The 18037-nt window shown below is 39.9% G+C and overlaps 1 protein-coding gene across 7 annotated transcripts in view; it reads right to left on the bottom strand.

The window, feature by feature from the left end:
* Positions 1–318: 318 nt before the first annotated feature.
* Positions 319–18037, bottom strand: part of LOC474655 (zinc finger protein 474) — a 53219-nt gene continuing 35500 nt past the window's right edge. For 3 of the 7 annotated variants that reach the window (XM_038551939.1, XM_038551938.1, XM_038551937.1), the window contains 2 exons: positions 2954–3134; positions 319–491 (listed from right to left, as the gene is read on the bottom strand). In XM_038551939.1, coding sequence (XP_038407867.1) covers positions 340–491; positions 2954–3134 — 333 coding nt within the window. In that variant the 3' untranslated portion in view covers positions 319–339. Of the gene's footprint in view, positions 492–2953; positions 3135–5459; positions 5546–13269; positions 13727–18037 lie in introns of those variants that run through there. The other 4 variants (XR_005366574.1, XM_038551942.1, XM_038551940.1 and 1 more) reach the window with 4 other exon arrangements.

Genomic DNA, 18037 nt, shown 5'->3' with positions numbered 1-18037 from the left:
CAACAGTTGGCTCTGATATTTCCTGGAGACAACAATGCCAGCCCAGATGAGGTGCAGCCCACTTGTAATTCTGTCTGATGGGGTGTGACACGGCCCCCAGTGTGTCTGTGCTCCTGCACACAGCTACTCGTTAAAAGCAAAGCGTTGGCCCACCGCATCATGGTCACGGTCACACTCGTGCCACCAGAGCCCTGAGCTGGCTTCCCACACTAGACCACCTTGAGTGGGTTCCAGTGTTTCTTGTTTCCTCTCCTTCCCTCCTTTTCCCCCTTCCCTCCATACCCCAATCTCTCTCAAATGATCTAATTCCTGTAACACTTTTTGCTGGGAGAGAGGGCTTTACTTGGCGACTTTGGGTTTACAGGATCGTTGGTGAACAATCAGCCTGTCTGGCAGGAAGGTACGCCCACAAATATTACAGGGAACCAACTGGCTCAGGGCACTGGTCCAAGCAGCTTCATTTAAGGCATCGAGATCATAGAAACCTTTAGCTGGAAAGTTAAAGAAAAAAAGGAACAAAAAGGAAAGAAAAGAAAAATGGTAAAATGGATCAGTTTTTGTTCTGGAGAACCATACTCTACTTTTTATGGAAAATATTTTCAGGAAATACCTGTTGACTGAGGCTTTTAAACAAATCAGACAATTTTTGCCAAAAAAAAAAAAAAAAAAAAAAAAAGAGTACCGCTCCCTCTTTCAAGGGTTGAGTAAAAAGTTAGCTATGAACCGGAGACTTTTCACTCCTTGGATTTTTAAAAAAGGGGAAAATGTTGTTTTATGTGTTATGATATGCATTCTTTACTAATTATTAACATCTTTGCTTACACATTATTATCTTGCAAATACAACTTTTGGCCTTCTTTCAATTGACTCTAAATATAAACTGACAAAGGGAAAAGAACATGCATCTGTGTTTTTCCTCTTCTGTAATCCTTCAGTGGAATGTTCTTAATAGGCCAAAACTGACAGTTTAGGGTGAATTTAGGATGAATGATATCCTAAAAATTTATCATCTCTTCATGGCCATAGACTTGAAGATTCTTTAAATAATTTAAGTGAAGAATGCAAACAGAATAGTTAATCAGATGAAGAGAAGTGTCCTTAAGAAAACAAGGAAGACATCGAAAGATGTATAATCTTCACTGGCAGAGAGTACGAGAAAAGGCATATGGCTTTATTTTAGAAAAACAGTGTGGGATTTAGCTTTAATAAACCTTATTTAAATAGAATGGCTTTAGTACATTAAATTGACTGTGTCTTCGTATCGCCCCAAATAGGCCCCCCCTAAGTGTAGCCAGGCACTCAAACATAAATTGCATACTTTTCTTTTTGTCATTTTCACAGCAAATATTTCTTCATTAAAGCCCAGGCAATTCTCCTATGACTTCATCCTAATGGTTCACACAAGCATAGCAAACTTTAGATTCCCATCCTGCTACTCCTCAGGTTCTTTATTTCGCTCCACGGGAAATGAACCCCAGTACAACCTCGGACAAACTCAGTATCACTTTCCATTGCAGGATACGATATGTATTTTGAGAGCTTTGAAAATTATCGAAAAAAGAACAGCACGGACTTTCTCCTTACTCATACATGGTAATATGGATTCAAACATTCCACTTTATTGAGTCTCATTGGGGATGATTTTGTAACATGGTTACAAATGTTGGAGTAGGGCTTTGCCTTTGGATCCGGAGGAAGGGTTGTTTGGACTCCATGACCACAGTAAGTCATGGAGTGGAAAATGGGATGGGAATTCTCTCTGCTTCCAGATGAAGGATGCCTTTAGAAACAAAAACAGCACGGGGCCCAGAGCAAAACTGCGGGGAAGTGAGGTTATAAGGCCTCCCATTTCCACTTGTGGGCAATAACAGACTAATGAACCCCCCTTCAAACCAGTTGTTTCTCTCTCCTTTTCTAGACTCATGATCATTATACTCAGGCAGAGAAGCTGATATAGTCAGAAGTGCAGAAAACAGATTTTTGATCCCACAGAGAATTTCTAGGAAGAGAGCTTCAGCAAAGTAAACTTCTTTGTGGGCAAATGCTCTAATTTCTATGGATGGATGTGTTCATCTTGGGCTTTTTTTAAGATTTTATTTACATATTCATTAGAGACAGAGAGAAGCAGAGGGAGATGCAGGTTCCCTGTGGGGAGCGTGATGTGGAACTCCATCCTAGGACTCCAGGCTCATGACCTGAGCCCAAGGCAAACACTCAACCACTGAGCCACCCAGGGGCCCCTCATCTTGGGCTCTTTTCCCATCTGAATGATGAGTCCTCCTACTTTTGGCAAGGATTATGAATAGTCAGATTCTAGCAGCCTTTAGAACTTTATCATGACAATCTAGATTCCACTCTAGGTTGTTAGAGAACTCTCTTGGGTCACATCTCTAACAAGGTACTTAGGACTCATTTATACTAAAAGACTTGGAGTACCCTCCAGTTATACAAATCTAGTTACATAAGGAGGATTAATAAATTAGATAATACTTTTCTTAAGACCAAGAATGATTTTCCTTTGAGGGGATCCACTGAGAAAGTGACAATGGTAGAAATAAGATGAGCAAGCCCTAGTTTGCCTGGCAAACATTCTCTGAACTACTTTGTTCTCACCCTAAATGAGCAAGCAAAGGCTCTGTTAGGAGGCCACACTCACAGCAGCTTATGGAGTTTTATTTGCCTTGTGCGGTGCTTTACAAAATATTAGTTGCAAAATTTCAATGATCTGGGCATTGCCTATCGATTTCTGGATTTCTTGTTTCTTTTGTGTTATTGAAAAATATGCCCACATTGGGCTAAATTTCTTAATGGTAACAATGGGAAATAGGTTGCTGATTTCAGTTATTTGAATAACTAAGAAAGGAATATCTGTCCTCTTATAAGTTTAGCGAGAAAAGTCTCCCCTTATACAGTCAAGTTTTTTGTTTTTGTTTTTGTTTTTTCAAAAACTTACCAGTAATGGTCCTGACTTCTGGTTTTTTAGGTTCTGATCTCCTTAACTCTTTAGGTAACAAGTTGTTTTCATTATGCCACTTTTTCAGACATTGTGGTTCATGGATGGCAATAGATTTTGTTCCATATTCACGACCACAAATGTAGCAAACAACTGTTGGTGGACGCCTTATCATTGTTGGCTACAAGTAATATAAAATATCTGTTAGATAAAGTTCAAGTGCAGAAATTATACTTTAAAATTATAATACATTCAAATTAACTAGACAATCACATTAAAAAAATTCCAACCACCAGATAAATTGAACTTTTTTGGCAATTAAGATAATAAACCGTGTCATCTGAGTGATTGGGGTGGGAGTAAGGATGGCTTGGGAGGATAATAGGAAATAAAGAGATCACCAGAATTCTACAAATTGGTACTTTATAAATGTGTTTTAAATGTGTTTTCTCATTTAATAATTATTGATCACTTATTTTCTGGCTATTCTCAACACTGGCAGAGACTACGGAAATAAATCAGGTATCCTTTCAATAAAGTCAGGGTCTAGTATGCCAATATTCCTGAAAAGTAGAGTCCCAAGTGTCATTGGAGAGTTTAGAACTAACACTGTATACCACCTGAACAACTTCCTGTGATTCTAGGCCTTTTTTGATATGGACCAGGCTCCACCCCCAGGCAGGATGGTTAATCAATCGCATCTGGGAGTTGGTTGATAGTAGCCACTTCTCCACCAAGCCATGCTCCAAGAGCCCCCCACCTCCACCCGTCCATCCACAGGAGATGGAAAACAGTGTGAGTGAAGCCTCAGGGATGAAAACCTGAAGGTGAATACAGAGAAAAGCAACTAACATAAAATATTTTTATTAATAATAACAAATAGTTGCCTGGCGATCAGTGTAGCCTTGAGAACTAGAAACAGATGATTCAGCTGCAGCCATGCTATGAACAACCGTGAATGCCATGTTAAGATCTGGGGCAGCCCTGGTGGCCCAGTGGTTTAGTGCCACCATCAGCCAGGGTGTGATCCTGGAGACCAGGGATCAAGTCCCATGTCAGACTCCTGCATAGAGCCTGCTTCTCCCTCTGCCTCTCTCTCTCTCTCTGTCTGTCATGAATAAATAAATAAAATATATTTTTTTAAATCTGGATTTTGTCTTGTAAATGATATGAAACTGTTACATAGGGGACTAACTTATAAATGTACTTCAAAAAATTAGTCTGCTGATAATGTATATCAAGGGCTGTCTTGGCACCATGTCTTGGCACCATATCTATGAGAGCTTGAGCATCCATGTGGCTCTGGGGTAAGGAAACAGAAAGGCAAGTTGGGGAAGGAGAAAAAATGGATTCTGTTCTGGACCTGTTGCATTTGATAACCTAGTAGAATTCAAACATAGTCCAGCTGAAATAGCAAATAGAGGCCTGCCATTCAGAATTCATGGATTTCAGAGCTATGCACATAAAGAAGATGTTTAAAACCATGAAAATTCCAGAAAAGGAGTATATAGAGAATGTATGAAGGTAAAGTCCTGAAAGCATGTCTACAGTAAAGAGACTGGTCAAGGGAAATCACAGCCTAAAAAGATAAAGGTTCAAGTTCACAATTAAAGAAAAAGGGCATGAAGACAAAAGACTCCACTCAATTCTGGACACACTTCTGGTTTCCAGAAATGTGGTGTCAATAGTTCTGTCCAATGGCACACTAAGTAATGGGGAGGTTGAGGAAAGTCACTAGATTTGGTTGCCGACAGATTATATACCAGTAACTTTTGAGAGTTTAGCTCCAATGGCAGATAAGGATAACAACTAAACTGCTAGAAGTTAAGGATTAGGTCAAGGAGAACAGAAATCCACTTTCAAAAAGTTTGCAGAAAGGAAATTTGAGAGGTAGAGTTGAAGAAAGATCCATTTTTGAGGTGCCTCGCTGGTTGACTTGATTAAGTCTCTGACTCTTGGTTTCCACTCAGGCCCTGATCTCAGGGACATGAGATCAAGCCCTGCATCGGGTTCTACACTCACCGGAGATTCTCTCATTCCCCGGTTCCTCTCCCCTGCTCGAGCTCTCTCTCTCTCTCTCTCTCTCTCAAATAAATAAATCTTTAAAAAAAAGGTCTGTTTTGTTGCTGTTTTAGGGGTAGAAGTGTCTGAGGTAGAGACAGCCTGTTAGGACTCAGAGAAGAGGGATAATAAGTAAGAGAACGAGGTCTCAGAGGAGGTATGAGGAGATGGGATCCCGGGATGTAACTGGAGATGTTAGCCTCCAAGGACATAGAGAAAAAGTGAAAGAGAGATGGATGATCAAGAAGGGAGGCATAAGTGGAGCTCCTACAGGATGAATTTAGTCTTCTAAGTATGAGGCAAACCATCTTCAGACAATGAAAAGATTTGGATTCTGGGAATTAGAATAGCAAAAATTACTGAGATTTTTGGAAAAAAAAAAATCTGGGATTCTCTTAGCACTGCAGAGAACATGATAGTAACTCAATTAAGGAAAAATACTCACCGAATAATGGGAAGACCCAGTTAAGCTGAGCTGCACGAAACTTCAGTGGAATGAAATGACCTTTTCCAATAAGTGTGTAAGTAGCACTGGGTGGCATGAAAACAGAAACAAATTAAGTTGGTGGTGTGGTTTCCTTTGGGTATATATAAAAAGGGTAAAATGTGTGCATGTTGGAGAGTCAGCCAGCTTTTCACTAAGGCTAATGGGGGTTATACCTGCAGTGGAAAGAGCAAAATCAAAATAAGAAGGAAACACGTTTCTGGTTTCTGCATACCCAAGCATATATGACAAGATTCTAGGTGAGTAAAGCCACTGACACACACTAAGCAAAAATGGAAAGTGGAGTTACTCCTGAGATGATCCAGTTGAAAAAAAAAATGACACATTATTTATTAGAGGGGAAGTAGATGCGGGATGGGTAAAATAAGGTAAAGGGGATTAAGAGGTACTAACTTCCAGTTTTAAAATAAGTAAGTCACTGAAATGAGACAGATAGGGAATATGGTCAGTAATATTGTAATAACATTGTGGCAGATGGTAACTATACTTAGTGGGATGAGCATTGGGAATAAACAGAATTGTCAGATCACTATGTTTTATACCTGAAACTAATTTAACATATATCAACTCTACTTCAATAATTAAAAAATAATTTTTAAAATATTTTATTTATATATTTACCTAGAGCATGTGAGAGGGGAGAGGGGCAGAGAAAGAGAGAGAGAGAGAGAGAGACTCCAAGCTGAGTGCAGAGCCCAGTTTGGGGCTTGATTTCACAACCCTGACATCATGACCTGAGCTAAAATCAAGAGTCTGATACTTAACTGACTGAGCCTCCCAGGTGCCCTAAAAGAATAATTTTTTCAAAAGCACATTATTTGAAGCAGAATGTTTTTCTTCTCTTATTCTATGCTGAATTATGCCAATAAACCACATTCATCAAAAAATGACTGAATAGGTTTTAGCCTTCTTTTTTATTAGCCATGTAACAGGATCTAATAATGCCTGAAAAGTGACTTTAAAAATATTTGGGGAATTCAAGACCTAAGAGAAAGGCTAAAGCAGAAGCAATAATTTTCAAAACATCCAACAATTTCTTACTGTTTTTTACATGTTCATTTACTCGAAGATTAATTAAATACAGGTTTTTTTTAGTTTAACATGAGAAGCTTGTCTTTCTACTTTGAGAATAATGAATATTAATATTCCATATGAAAAGTATGAGCCAAATCCAGTATTTAACCAAGCATATAAGCAAAATAAATGGCACGGGTCATTAATGAAGACATTCATGTCACAATGTCAGAAGGTTTCTTTTGGAAGGAAAAATTAGAAGAAAGCAGACAGACGTAGAGGCCAGAAGACATGCACAAAATAACTTAAAGGGATGTGGGAGAAAATTAATACCATAAAAAGGCTAAGATGTTCTATATTATATTTTCCAAAGCCTGCTCCATGCTCTATTTGTGGTTGAACTGCAGTTGAACCTGCAACACACTCCATATTCTTAGGTTTTAAACATTTTACTCCTAAGCCTGCTCTAGGGAAGTGCAAGCGAGCAACCCAGACACCAGGAAAGAGAAAAATGCATCCCTGCTGGTCTGAAAGGAGATAAGAGAACCTCTTTATTTTTCATTAGTTTCAGGATTGTCAATCTGAAACTTGCAGAGAGCTGAACGATCTCCATCTCGTGGTTCCTTGCCACGGGTTTGCTCTTCAGCCTCTTTCTCTAGTGTTTTGAGATGGATGTGGGTGTGGGGAAGTTGGAGGGGAAGTAAAAGAGGAGGTGGGTGCCCCAGCGAAAAAGGTAAAAGACCCTTTCTTGGCTAAGGCACTACCGTGACTCGGCACAGCCCCAGCCCAGCAAGGCAGTGCCAGTGAAGCTTTGCCCTGCAGCATGGGGCTGACTACCTGGGGCCTTGCCAGGGCCATGGATTCCAGGAAACTGTAATCAAAAGGAAGGCAAAGAGGAAGCTGATAAGTCTAAAGTTCCTGCAGAGCAAATGGTTAGATCAACAGTTCTCCTGTCAATGTTTCAGATATTCTGGGGTGAGGCATTACTTTTTTTTTTAACATCAAAGTATAACATTCTTTAAGAACTTAATCCCCCAATCTACAGAAGGGCTCTTTCAGGTGTGAACTGTTTTATGGGGTGGGGCAGTTAAATGCCCCCTAATAAACTTTTGTTAGGGCTCATCACAAATTTGCTTTTGCTTCCTGATTTCCTGGGAAAGTCTACTGGGGCTGGATCTGGACAGAGGAGGTTGAGCACTTCAGGGAAAGCTTTCAGATGTGTGTATTTCTTTTAACTTGAATCCACTAACTTTCATATGTTTCCAATCATTTTGCTGGCCACTATTGGCATTATCATTTTATTTTCCACGCAGCAGTTTTTTCCTCCTTTTTACTAATGTCTTTTCTCCTTCAGGAACACTTCATGTTTAATCTTCTGGGCCAGGACTGTGCATGGCAAAGGAAAGAGGACATTTAACAACTTTTCTCCTAGTCAGTGTCATGACCAGTCATCCACCTACTCACTTTTACAACTGAAAATAAGTAACTGTCGCAACAAGTATTGGAGAGGATGCGGAGAAGGGGGAACCCTCGTACACTGTTGGTGGGAATGCAAACTGGTGTAGCCACTCTGCAAAAGAGTATGGAGGTTCCTCAAAAAAGTTAAAAACAGAACTATTCTATGATCCATGAATCACACTACTGGGTGTTTTACCCAAAGAACACAAAAACACTAATTCAAAGGGATACATGCACCCCATGTTTATAGCATCATTTTCTACAATAGCCAAACTATGGAAGCAGCCCAGGGGCCCACTGATAAATAAATGGATAAAGATGTGGCACATGTATACAGTGGAATATTATTCAGCCATAAAAAGAATGAAATCTTGCCACCTGCAAGTGTGTGGATGGAGCTAGAGAGTATAATAGTGAAGTAAGGCAGTCAGAGAAAGGCAAATACCATATGATTTCACTCATAAGTGAAATTTAAGAAAAACAAAAGAACATGAGAAAAAAGAGAGAGAGAGAAACCAAGAAATAGACTCTTAAGCCTAAAGAACACAATGATGGTGGCCAGAGGGGAAATGGTTAGTGGGGTGGGTGAAAGAGGTGTTGGGGATTAAGGAGGGCACTTGCTGTGATGAGCACCAGGTGACTTACGGGAGTGCTGAATCACTATAATGTGCACTTGAAACTAATGTAACACCATATGTTAGCTATACTGGAATTAAAATAAAAAATAAAAAAATAAAAAAATAAAAATAGCTGTGTAATACCACCATCTAAGCAATGGCAGCAGAATAAGGACCAAAAAAGAGAATGTTTCAGTATTAACCAAGGAATTGATAGAAGAATGGAAATGGTTCCAGTAATCCTAGAGTAGGATATCTATTTTAATAGCCTCAGTGACCTTCCTGACAGCTCAGTCTAAAAGGTAACCCCAGTGAACTGTACAACTCGGTTGCCATAGAGCTTATAGAAGGAAGTGTAACAGCTGGTTGAAGGGGAAAAATATTCCTAACATTCAGTGTTATTGTACAAACCTTCATGAAAGAGACACTGAAAAGTGAAATCCAAGTCATTACTAGCAATTTTACAAAAGGTCAAAAACTCTACATTAGATCATTTCTTCTATTAATCCTACAACAAAAACTAAGTAACAATAATGTGAAATTATATTTGTATGATATTATTCTTAGGAGGTTAGGGGAGCATAATCCAGCAATGTAACTTTTCTGATTTACATTTACTCCATGTAAATATGGAGTTTACATACTAATTTATACACGGAAACTCTGCCCCACAGCCATAAAAATTTATATTTAACAGTGCAACATAGAATTTAATCATTTGATTTGACAGGGTGTTTTGTTTTGTTTTCTTCTAAACACAAATAACTACCTGGTTTTCATATACATATATAATATATATTTTTATGTATATAGATATTCAACAATCTGTACAGGTTCTAAACATAAAGGGTCAATAGACCCTTTGAAGATCTAAATGAGTTATATGAACATCTTTCCAGAAAAATGCACATGTATATGGATATGATTTTGACTGATTGGTGGACTCCCTAGAGCCCACTCATTAACCCCTGGAAGTGAGCTGTTGGACCTTTACTTAGATCAAACTTTTTCCCCCAAATAGGTGCTTCTTTGTGTAAGGAACTCTTTGGCACCATTTAAATGCCTCAAAAAAGTGCTGAGTTGGAGCAAGAACATATGAAACACCACTTTTGGCTTTAGGGTGATCTTAAGTCCTACTTTGCCTAAACTAGTCCCCATGATACCTGTTGTCTTGACAAGTATTAATAGCTCCTTCTTGCATTTTTTAAGGTGTCTCCCTTTGATGAACAAATTCTGTGATCACTCTATTTCTGATCCCCTTTGGATACATTATTTAAAAAATAGAAGCAATGCAGAGATGAAACAATCAGACAAGCTCAGAAATCCTGAAGCTTTGACTCTAAGACTAGCAATAGATCGAGTTAAGCTTAGAACTAAAGCAAAATGACCCTAGAAATTGGGAGTTTGAGAAAAGAATTTTAAAAAAAAAAGGACATCTAAAAATTGACATCTTGACATCTAAAAATACTCTATCAAAATTTGGCAAAGGAAGGTGAGGGACAAAGATGTTAATGTTACTAAATTCTTTAGTGTCATGATAAACTGTCACTTAGAACTGTGTAAAATTAAAATCTGGAGCTACATTTTTTTCCCCCAAATCTGGTAACTTATCTTTGTTTCTTAACTGTAGTGGGCCCTCTAAAAACAAATATTCTGTAGTGAAGAAATAATTTTCTTTTTTTTAATTTTTTTTTTTTATGATAGTCATACAGAGAGAGAGAGAGAGAGAGAGGCAGAGACATAGGCAGAGGGAGAAGCAGGCTCCATGCACCGGGAGCCCGACGTGGGATTCGATCCCGGGTCTCCAGGATCACGCCCTGGGCCAAAGGCAGGCGCCAAACTGCTGCGCCACCCAGGGATCCCCAAGAAATAATTTTCTAAAGTTCAGGAATACTATCACCTTGTCTTTCGTTTCTTTTTGTCAAATTAAAGTAAAATTAAATATCTCTGTTTTTGCCTCTATGATATCTGTATTAATAATTTGGATATGACAAACTTGCTCCTATGAAAACATCTGCATGCCTATTTATTTATATATGTTCATGCACAGGGAGAGAGATGTTTGGAGTGATAGCCACTTAAGTCAAATTGAAAGGATCTTGGAGTAATTTTTATGCTGATCATTGTACTTTCCTAACGGCTTGAATTTTTATAATAAAAATTCAATTGTGTCATTTTTATAAGAATAAAGAAAATATAAACTCCAGGGTTAAAAGTTAGGTTGGGATTAGGTAATCAGAACAGATCAGTCCTAAAAGGAAAAATCGTGGAGCCCAAATTACTTTCTGAACATTCCTTAAATAACTGATAAAAGATGACAATCATGTCTGTGTATATAATCCAATCTAGAATTGTTATCAATTAGTAATTGGAACTAGAATTAATGTTTCAATGAATAGTTTTGCACAGCATAAAATAAAACTATAATGTAAAATGAAAATATTTACAGTATCTTAAATTACATTGTTCCACGAGTACCATTTTATTTTGTCAACTGTTTATACTTGAATATACATCATCCACATGCTTACATAGTGAAACTTAATTGAGGCCCTACAATTCCACCCTGTTACTTTAAAAAGTGATAAAAAAAAGACCTGGAAAAAAAAAATCCCTGAAGACAGAATTTAGCATGAATTTGTTTCCACCTAAGATAATCAAAACACAACTCTTTCAGGTATTTTAATTTTGTTCAGCTCATTTGTCGGGCTTGGCTGCATTAGCCAAAATATGATTTCAGAAATAACTAAATGAAGCCATATCATATTAGCCACCTTATGCTGAGAAGTGGCAGCCAAAGGGATAATCTGGGGGGATGGATGGATTGAATCATCCCCTGGTACTGTGTTGCCCATTTGTGGCTAGACTGACAAATCAACATATAATTTTCAGCCTCCCAGCTGCCCCCTTCTTTTCTCTACACTTGACTATGTTTGGTGCAGACTTAGCTTGTCTGATGTGGTACCCGGAATTTCTGTGGTTCTCTGTGGCTACAGAACAAAGGCCAAACGCTTCATGCTGACTTCATTCACGCCAACCTTAGCCCCACGAAGCAGGTCTATTAGCCACACCAAACTCGGCCCCAGACTCCAAGCTAGAGCCCACAGTCCTCAAGTTTTATTGCCCTCGTGACTTTATTTTTCTGCTCTTTCCAACATAACTGTTTAAATTGAGGACAGCATCTTCCCCATATTGGAGGTCATGCGGAATGCCAAGCTTAGCTTTCCTTGGTAAGGGAGACTAGTGTATCAACTACTCATTCATTTAGAAGGCAAAATGTGTAAGTGCTGTGATAAACGGAGCCTACAGTGGGAAGGAAGGAAGGGTTTTAACCAGAAGCCAGTATAATGGACTGCTGCACAGGTGGAAATGCACTTGACCTGTTCAACAATTACTGTAGTAAGTTAACATGAAAATGTTAAAGGAGGTCGTGAAGGCGTGAGAGAAAGCATGTGAGAGCAAGGAAGTAGTGTGTTCAAAATAAGTGGTCAGTCCTTGAGAACACACTCAAAGGTAGGCGCCTCTTCCAGGTGTCCTGCCACCTTCCTGCCTTGGTCCTGACCCCAGACTCCACTTTCTTGCCATTAGAAGCTAGCCAGACATGAGGCACTAGGGAGCGGTTTGACTTAACATTCTGGCAGCCAGTATTTTCTCTGCGGACAGAACTGCATCAGCCACAGCTCCACAGCTAAGGTGCTGTGTTGTTGGCCGAGGGGTGGGGTGGGGGGCAGACAGAGAGAGGGCAATGAAAAAAGTAATGAAAAGTGTCATGATTGTACTGAGATCTGAGCATAAGGATGAGGACCTCATACCTTTGAGATAGAATCAGATGAAGGAATGAATGGGTCACATGGGACACTTCATAATTCTCGTATATTAAAACCTCTGGATTTCTTTCTTGTTGAAGAAATGCAGACTGGTTCTGCCTGCCCTGAAGTAGACAGCACTCTTAAGTGATAAGAAAAACAGTGACACAAGTGGGAAGATCCGTGGATAGACAAAGTATAACCCTACCATTCCACGGGCGATCACTCAGCAATAAGAAAAGTGCTATTGCCACTTGCACCAACATGGATAACACTCAGAGCCTAGTTATGCTGAAAGAAGTCAAATGCAAAATAATACACTACCACCTGATTCCAGGGATAGAAAATCCACACTAAGCTCTAGTGCTTAAAAATCAAATCAGGGGTTGCCTGGACGTGGAAGCAGAATAAAGGTCATAAGGACTCTTCAGGGTGATGAAAACATTCCATATCTTGATTATGGTGGTGCTGTAGCAGGTACATAAAACTGTCAAGACTCACTGAATTGCACATGTTTAATGAGTGCAGTTTATTGTTTGTGTATCATTTCCCAATAAAGCTGGTTAAAAAGCATTCATTCAGACCTAGTTTAGGGGAGTATTTTGCATTGCTGTGCTCATGGACTGCGGTCAGTTCCAAGTCAGAAGCACACACTGTCAGAGGAAATTGCAGAACCAAATGATGTATCTTAGAGTGACTTTTGCCGGGCACTAGAGACTATTGTTAAGTCAATGTAGATTTGAAACCCTTTAACTTGTCTCCCAAGAAATTCTTGAAAACAGAAAAAAAAAAAATGAAAAAAGAACTAGAGAGAATAGAAAATGTTTTATTGAGATTTTTTTCCCCAGGACATCAAAATTTCTGCCCGAGACAATGCACCAGGAGCAACCTCACTCACATACAATTTCATTCAGAAAAGCCCAATTCTAGATTGTCAAGCCCAGCCCTGGGGCAGAGATGAATAATTTGAAAGTAGGGCTATCCCTCCATGCCCATGTGCATGGCATCTGGTCTGTTTGTAACATCGCTTGCACCAGTTTCTCATCTTCCAGTAAAGGGAACTTCAAAGTCTTTTAATATATATGTATGTGTGTGTGTGTGTGTGTGTGTGAGTGTGTGCACAAAAGACAGAGGTCAGGTCAGTCACTTTACTCAGGTGATGTCAGGGATATCCAAAGTCTTCCTTTGCTTCATACTATCCATTCCTCTACATTTTCGCTGGCCTTGTCCTTGACTTCCTCCAGCCTATGGTTATCATCTCTTGGCTCAGTTCCCTCAGGAGGAGAGAGAGAGAGTTCTGAGAGCTTTGGTTCTGGAAAGCCACAAGTACAATTAGCTATGTGTTACCAGAGAGCAGAGGAAGCCTCCCAGGTTTGCGCACTGGGAGGCAGTAGTTTGCTGGGTTTCTTTGCTGTCATGGAAACAGTTGGCCTGTTCCTTTTGAGGAGGTCATTTCAATGGTGTTGTGTCAAAGCAACCACATCAAAACATAAGGGATGTCATTTTATTACCAAATATGTATGTAAATTAAATGCCTGCCTGTTTCTTCCAAAGAACATGCTTTGCATATAACTTGGAAATGAAACCAAAAATACAGTTTAATTTTTCCTTTTTTTTTTAAAGTTGTACCATAATATCCTTGCATTAAAACAACCATATGTCCTGTGTTCATTTGGGGACATTCATTAATCTAAGAGTCAAAGAGGACTCAAGGAACCCAGAGCTAAGAACATCCTGAAAAAGAAACCGTCTCCTTTGGTGTAAACCATGACCTTGATGAGTACATAAGAGAAAGGTGCCCCGCCTTAAGACAGTTTTCAAACCAGCTGGTTGCAATCATTAGTCTGTAATGACACAAGTCACAAGATACAAAATTAAAAGGCGATGGTGATGGGAGGGATACACATGACAATCCTTTCCGTCTCAGGACTCAGCCTCCTAATATTCTTATGTATGTTGACATGTACTTTGTTTCTGGGAGTGTGACTGGTAATGACCACAGTATGGTCAGTCTGTAAATATCTGGGTTAAATGAGATTTTTTTCAACTTCACAAAAGCCAGTAAAGCAATGAGGTTCTAAATATTGATACTGAAGTTGCACACTGAGCAGAAAGAACCCAGAGACACCTCCTAAAAGCATAGCTCAGGATTTTGGAAGGTTGAGACCTACACTAAGTGGAAATGCATCTGGAGGAATGGGTTGTCTGTCAGGAGGTGACTCAGTGTAGTCCAGATAGGAAGAATCTTCTGGTTACAGGCACCCTGCTAGGTACAGAACCAGCAGCTTGTCCTAACAGTTGGGATAACCGTACTTACTTCCCCACCTTTATTTAGAAAATGGTTTTTCCCAAGCTCTTTTTCTGTGACAGTAGGTCAGGTGGACAGATCCCTATGTGGCATGCACAGAGCCCACTGCATGTGAAGTTAGTCAAGAAGCAGGGACAGGGTGACAAAGGGGCCCGCTGAGTGGAGGAAGCATTTCTTAACCTCTCCACCCACTAACATGTTGGAACTCAGAGTATAAGTTCTGAAAACCACTTTCCAGATTGTGGGATCTTTCTAGGATCCTGCACTTTTTGTGGCCCTGTAAAATTCTTAGAAGGTTAGACGCCTGAATGTTTGACCCACAAGAATAGCCTCATTGTCCCCAGGACTCCCACGGAGTCCAAATGGCAGTTGGCAGCTGGGGTGAGTTACTCTGTGCTCAGGCATGAAGTGTGCATGCCAGAGGTCCCTGCACACAGCTGTCACACGACTATGTGCATCCCTTCACAGGTCCCTTACAACTCAGGCTGTCCCCTTCACAGCTTCTCACCCAGGATTCCCCCCATAACTACCTCCCCTCTGCTTCATACTCTGGATCTCAGATTGTAACCTGATGGACCAATGACAATTTCAGCCAATGGGCAGGCATGTTTTATTTGATGGGCACACAGTGTTCTTAAAAGCTTTAAATGTGCTATCTTTAGGTAGGACTTCTTTTCCAGAATACCATAGGCTCTACTACACTCTATTGCCCTACATGCAGCCTACCCAAACCCGGAAAGCACTTGCGCCTGTGGTCCTGAGTAGCTATTGCTCCAATACAAGGCATTTGCCTTATATCTCATTTCTAAGAAAGGAGCTGAACTTATGGTTAATTGGCATGAATGTGCCAATGGCCGAGGGGGGTTTGTTTTCAATCTAGGAAATCTTTACATTGTTGCTGGGATGTCCTACAGAGTCAGTGCATTGAGTCAAAGGACTGAATCTCAGGCTGTGGAATTCAAAATTCACCAGGTAGCAGGGGAGATGTTTAGAGAAGAGGGCATACAATGAAAATTAACAGATTGTCCCAGTGAGAATCCCCTGCTTTCTTTGAATTTAGCACTGAGGCAGTTCTGATGGAACTCAACAGGAGTCTTGAAGCCCATCCATAGGTCTAGAGAAGTTTCTACTTTAGTGGCTGAAAATGGTTTCCAAGACCGCCTAGCAATCGTGTGCACAGTAATGGTGCAAACCCATAAGATGCCTGCTTGCTGGAGGATGTTTTGCTTCCCCCACTCCTGATCGCTGGCTGTCAAAAACAGGGCCTGTCCTGCCAGAGGCTGAGGGACTGTGCAGCTCTTTGGATGGGTGTCATACCATTGACAGCGTTCCTCTTTCTGCATGACAAAATTAAACAGAAAGAAGTTGGGCCCTCACTGCTGTTTTAGATTTTCCACACTCCTGATTCCTTCCATTAGGGCCAAATAATTGAAATGTCTGTGGTAAGTGCACAAGGCATATCAGAGAAGGCAGAAAGTTTGGATGGAGAAATAAAAGGAAAAGTTTTTCTCCTCCATACTTGTGGGAAAAAGAATAAAATCTCTTTTAGAAATTCTTGTGAACATTCCAATATTGAGAATATCTGACCAAGTAGCAGTTAATAATTACCCAGCACTTTCTAAGTGCCAGGCCTTGTACTAAGCACTTAACAGGCTTTAATGCCAATAATTCACTTTATAATCCTCCGGGGGGGACTCAGTGCCCCATTTTACAAATCAGAACATAAGGCACAGAGTAGTGAGTCATTAGTAAAACTTGTTTTCACTCAGACTGTAGCTCTTCCTCCCCTGCCCCTGCGAAGGAGCTGACGAGGGATGATTTGTCAGATACCATCCCGGGTACTATATGGGAGATCTTTCGTTCAGCCTTTCACAGTGGGTACACTGAAGCTTGGAAATTTTAGTAGTTGGCTCAAAGACCTGTGACGTCACTGTTCCTCTATTATCTGATCCCAGGTCTGTCTGATGTTTCTAGAAACAAGGCGGAGGTAAGGTCACCAAAGGTTATTAGAGTATCATTCTCGGTCTTATTTGTCCACAGAGTCAGCCACTGGGTGGGATTTGAGAGAAACCAGCAACACTCCTACGTCTGTTCTCTTGACTACCTTGAATGTTCATTCCTTTGGGGTGAACACTGTCCTCCCCCCAGATCCTCTTTCCAAAAGCAAATAGTCCTATGAAAGATTTTCCTGTGAAGTATTTTATAGAATCCTCCCAGCCCCTTTCCAACAATATAGAGAGGTGGGATTGGCAGGGACAGACAGGGTGCAGAAAGGCCTAAAAAGGAGAACAAGATCAAAATATGAGACCGGGTCACCGGAGACTCATTTCCCAAAGTCAGAATTTTGCCTGCAGCCATTTAGAGCATAATTTCAACAAACTTGACTGAGAATGAATGTGTATAATTAAGTTTCCATTCCCTCAGGCATGTCATACACATACCGACAAATTATAAATAGCATTTTAATATATAGGAGTAACGGCACAGCTCAATCTCAAACCTCAACAATTGTAGTTTGATTGTCTGGAAACCACCAGTATTTCACATTTACTTCTAGAGTTTTCAAACAATTCTGCCCAAATGTCACATCTGGAAGGATCGTTGTTTGAAATTGAATTGTTTTTGGAAATCACTGGATGCCACGTTAAGGAATTTTCTGACCCAGCCTGTATATTGGCCAACTATTAGAGTCTGTTACTTATGATGTAGAGTTTTGTTTTGCGGCTTTGAATGATAAGAAAGACTCAGACAATCATTTGGAAATGCTGCTAATATTCAAGTATCTTCACGTACCTGATTTTTAAAAACTAGCTACTTAGTATTTGGATTATATGCTTGGCATTTGAATTATTGAATTGCTCATCCTGAGATACAAGGCTGAAAAATGTAAGTTAAAGAATAAATTCCACATTGGTTTCTGCTCCCAAAAGGAATATAATTTCTTAGCTGAGGTCGTTCCCCCCACCCCCTTTTTCTCACATTTGAGATAAATATTCTTTTGCCCCCAATGTTTTGAAGGAGATTGGTTGGAAGGTGAGACTTGCCAAATTATTGTTAAGAATTACTTTCCTTGAAGAAAATGGTGGGAGGATGTCCCTGGTGTTTTGTTCTGGGCTTCTCTGTTTGGCATAATGCCTGACCTCGTGGCCATCAGATGACTTTCAGGTCACAGGTAAAATGAAACATCAAGGTAGAGCAAGAGAGGAAAAACTTACAAACTGAGAAAACCACTTAGTTTTTCCAGCTTTTATAGTTGGAGAGAAAAAAAAAAAGCATAGCTTAGATACTCTCCGACCTAAAACTTGGAATTTATGC

Source organism: Canis lupus, chromosome 11 (assembly GCF_011100685.1).
Source record: "Canis lupus familiaris isolate Mischka breed German Shepherd chromosome 11, alternate assembly UU_Cfam_GSD_1.0, whole genome shotgun sequence".
In the NCBI taxonomy this organism is placed as follows: domain Eukaryota; kingdom Metazoa; phylum Chordata; class Mammalia; order Carnivora; family Canidae; genus Canis; species Canis lupus.
The sequence above is the reverse complement of the archived record's forward strand: the minus strand, read 5'-3'. Positions and strand labels throughout refer to the sequence as shown.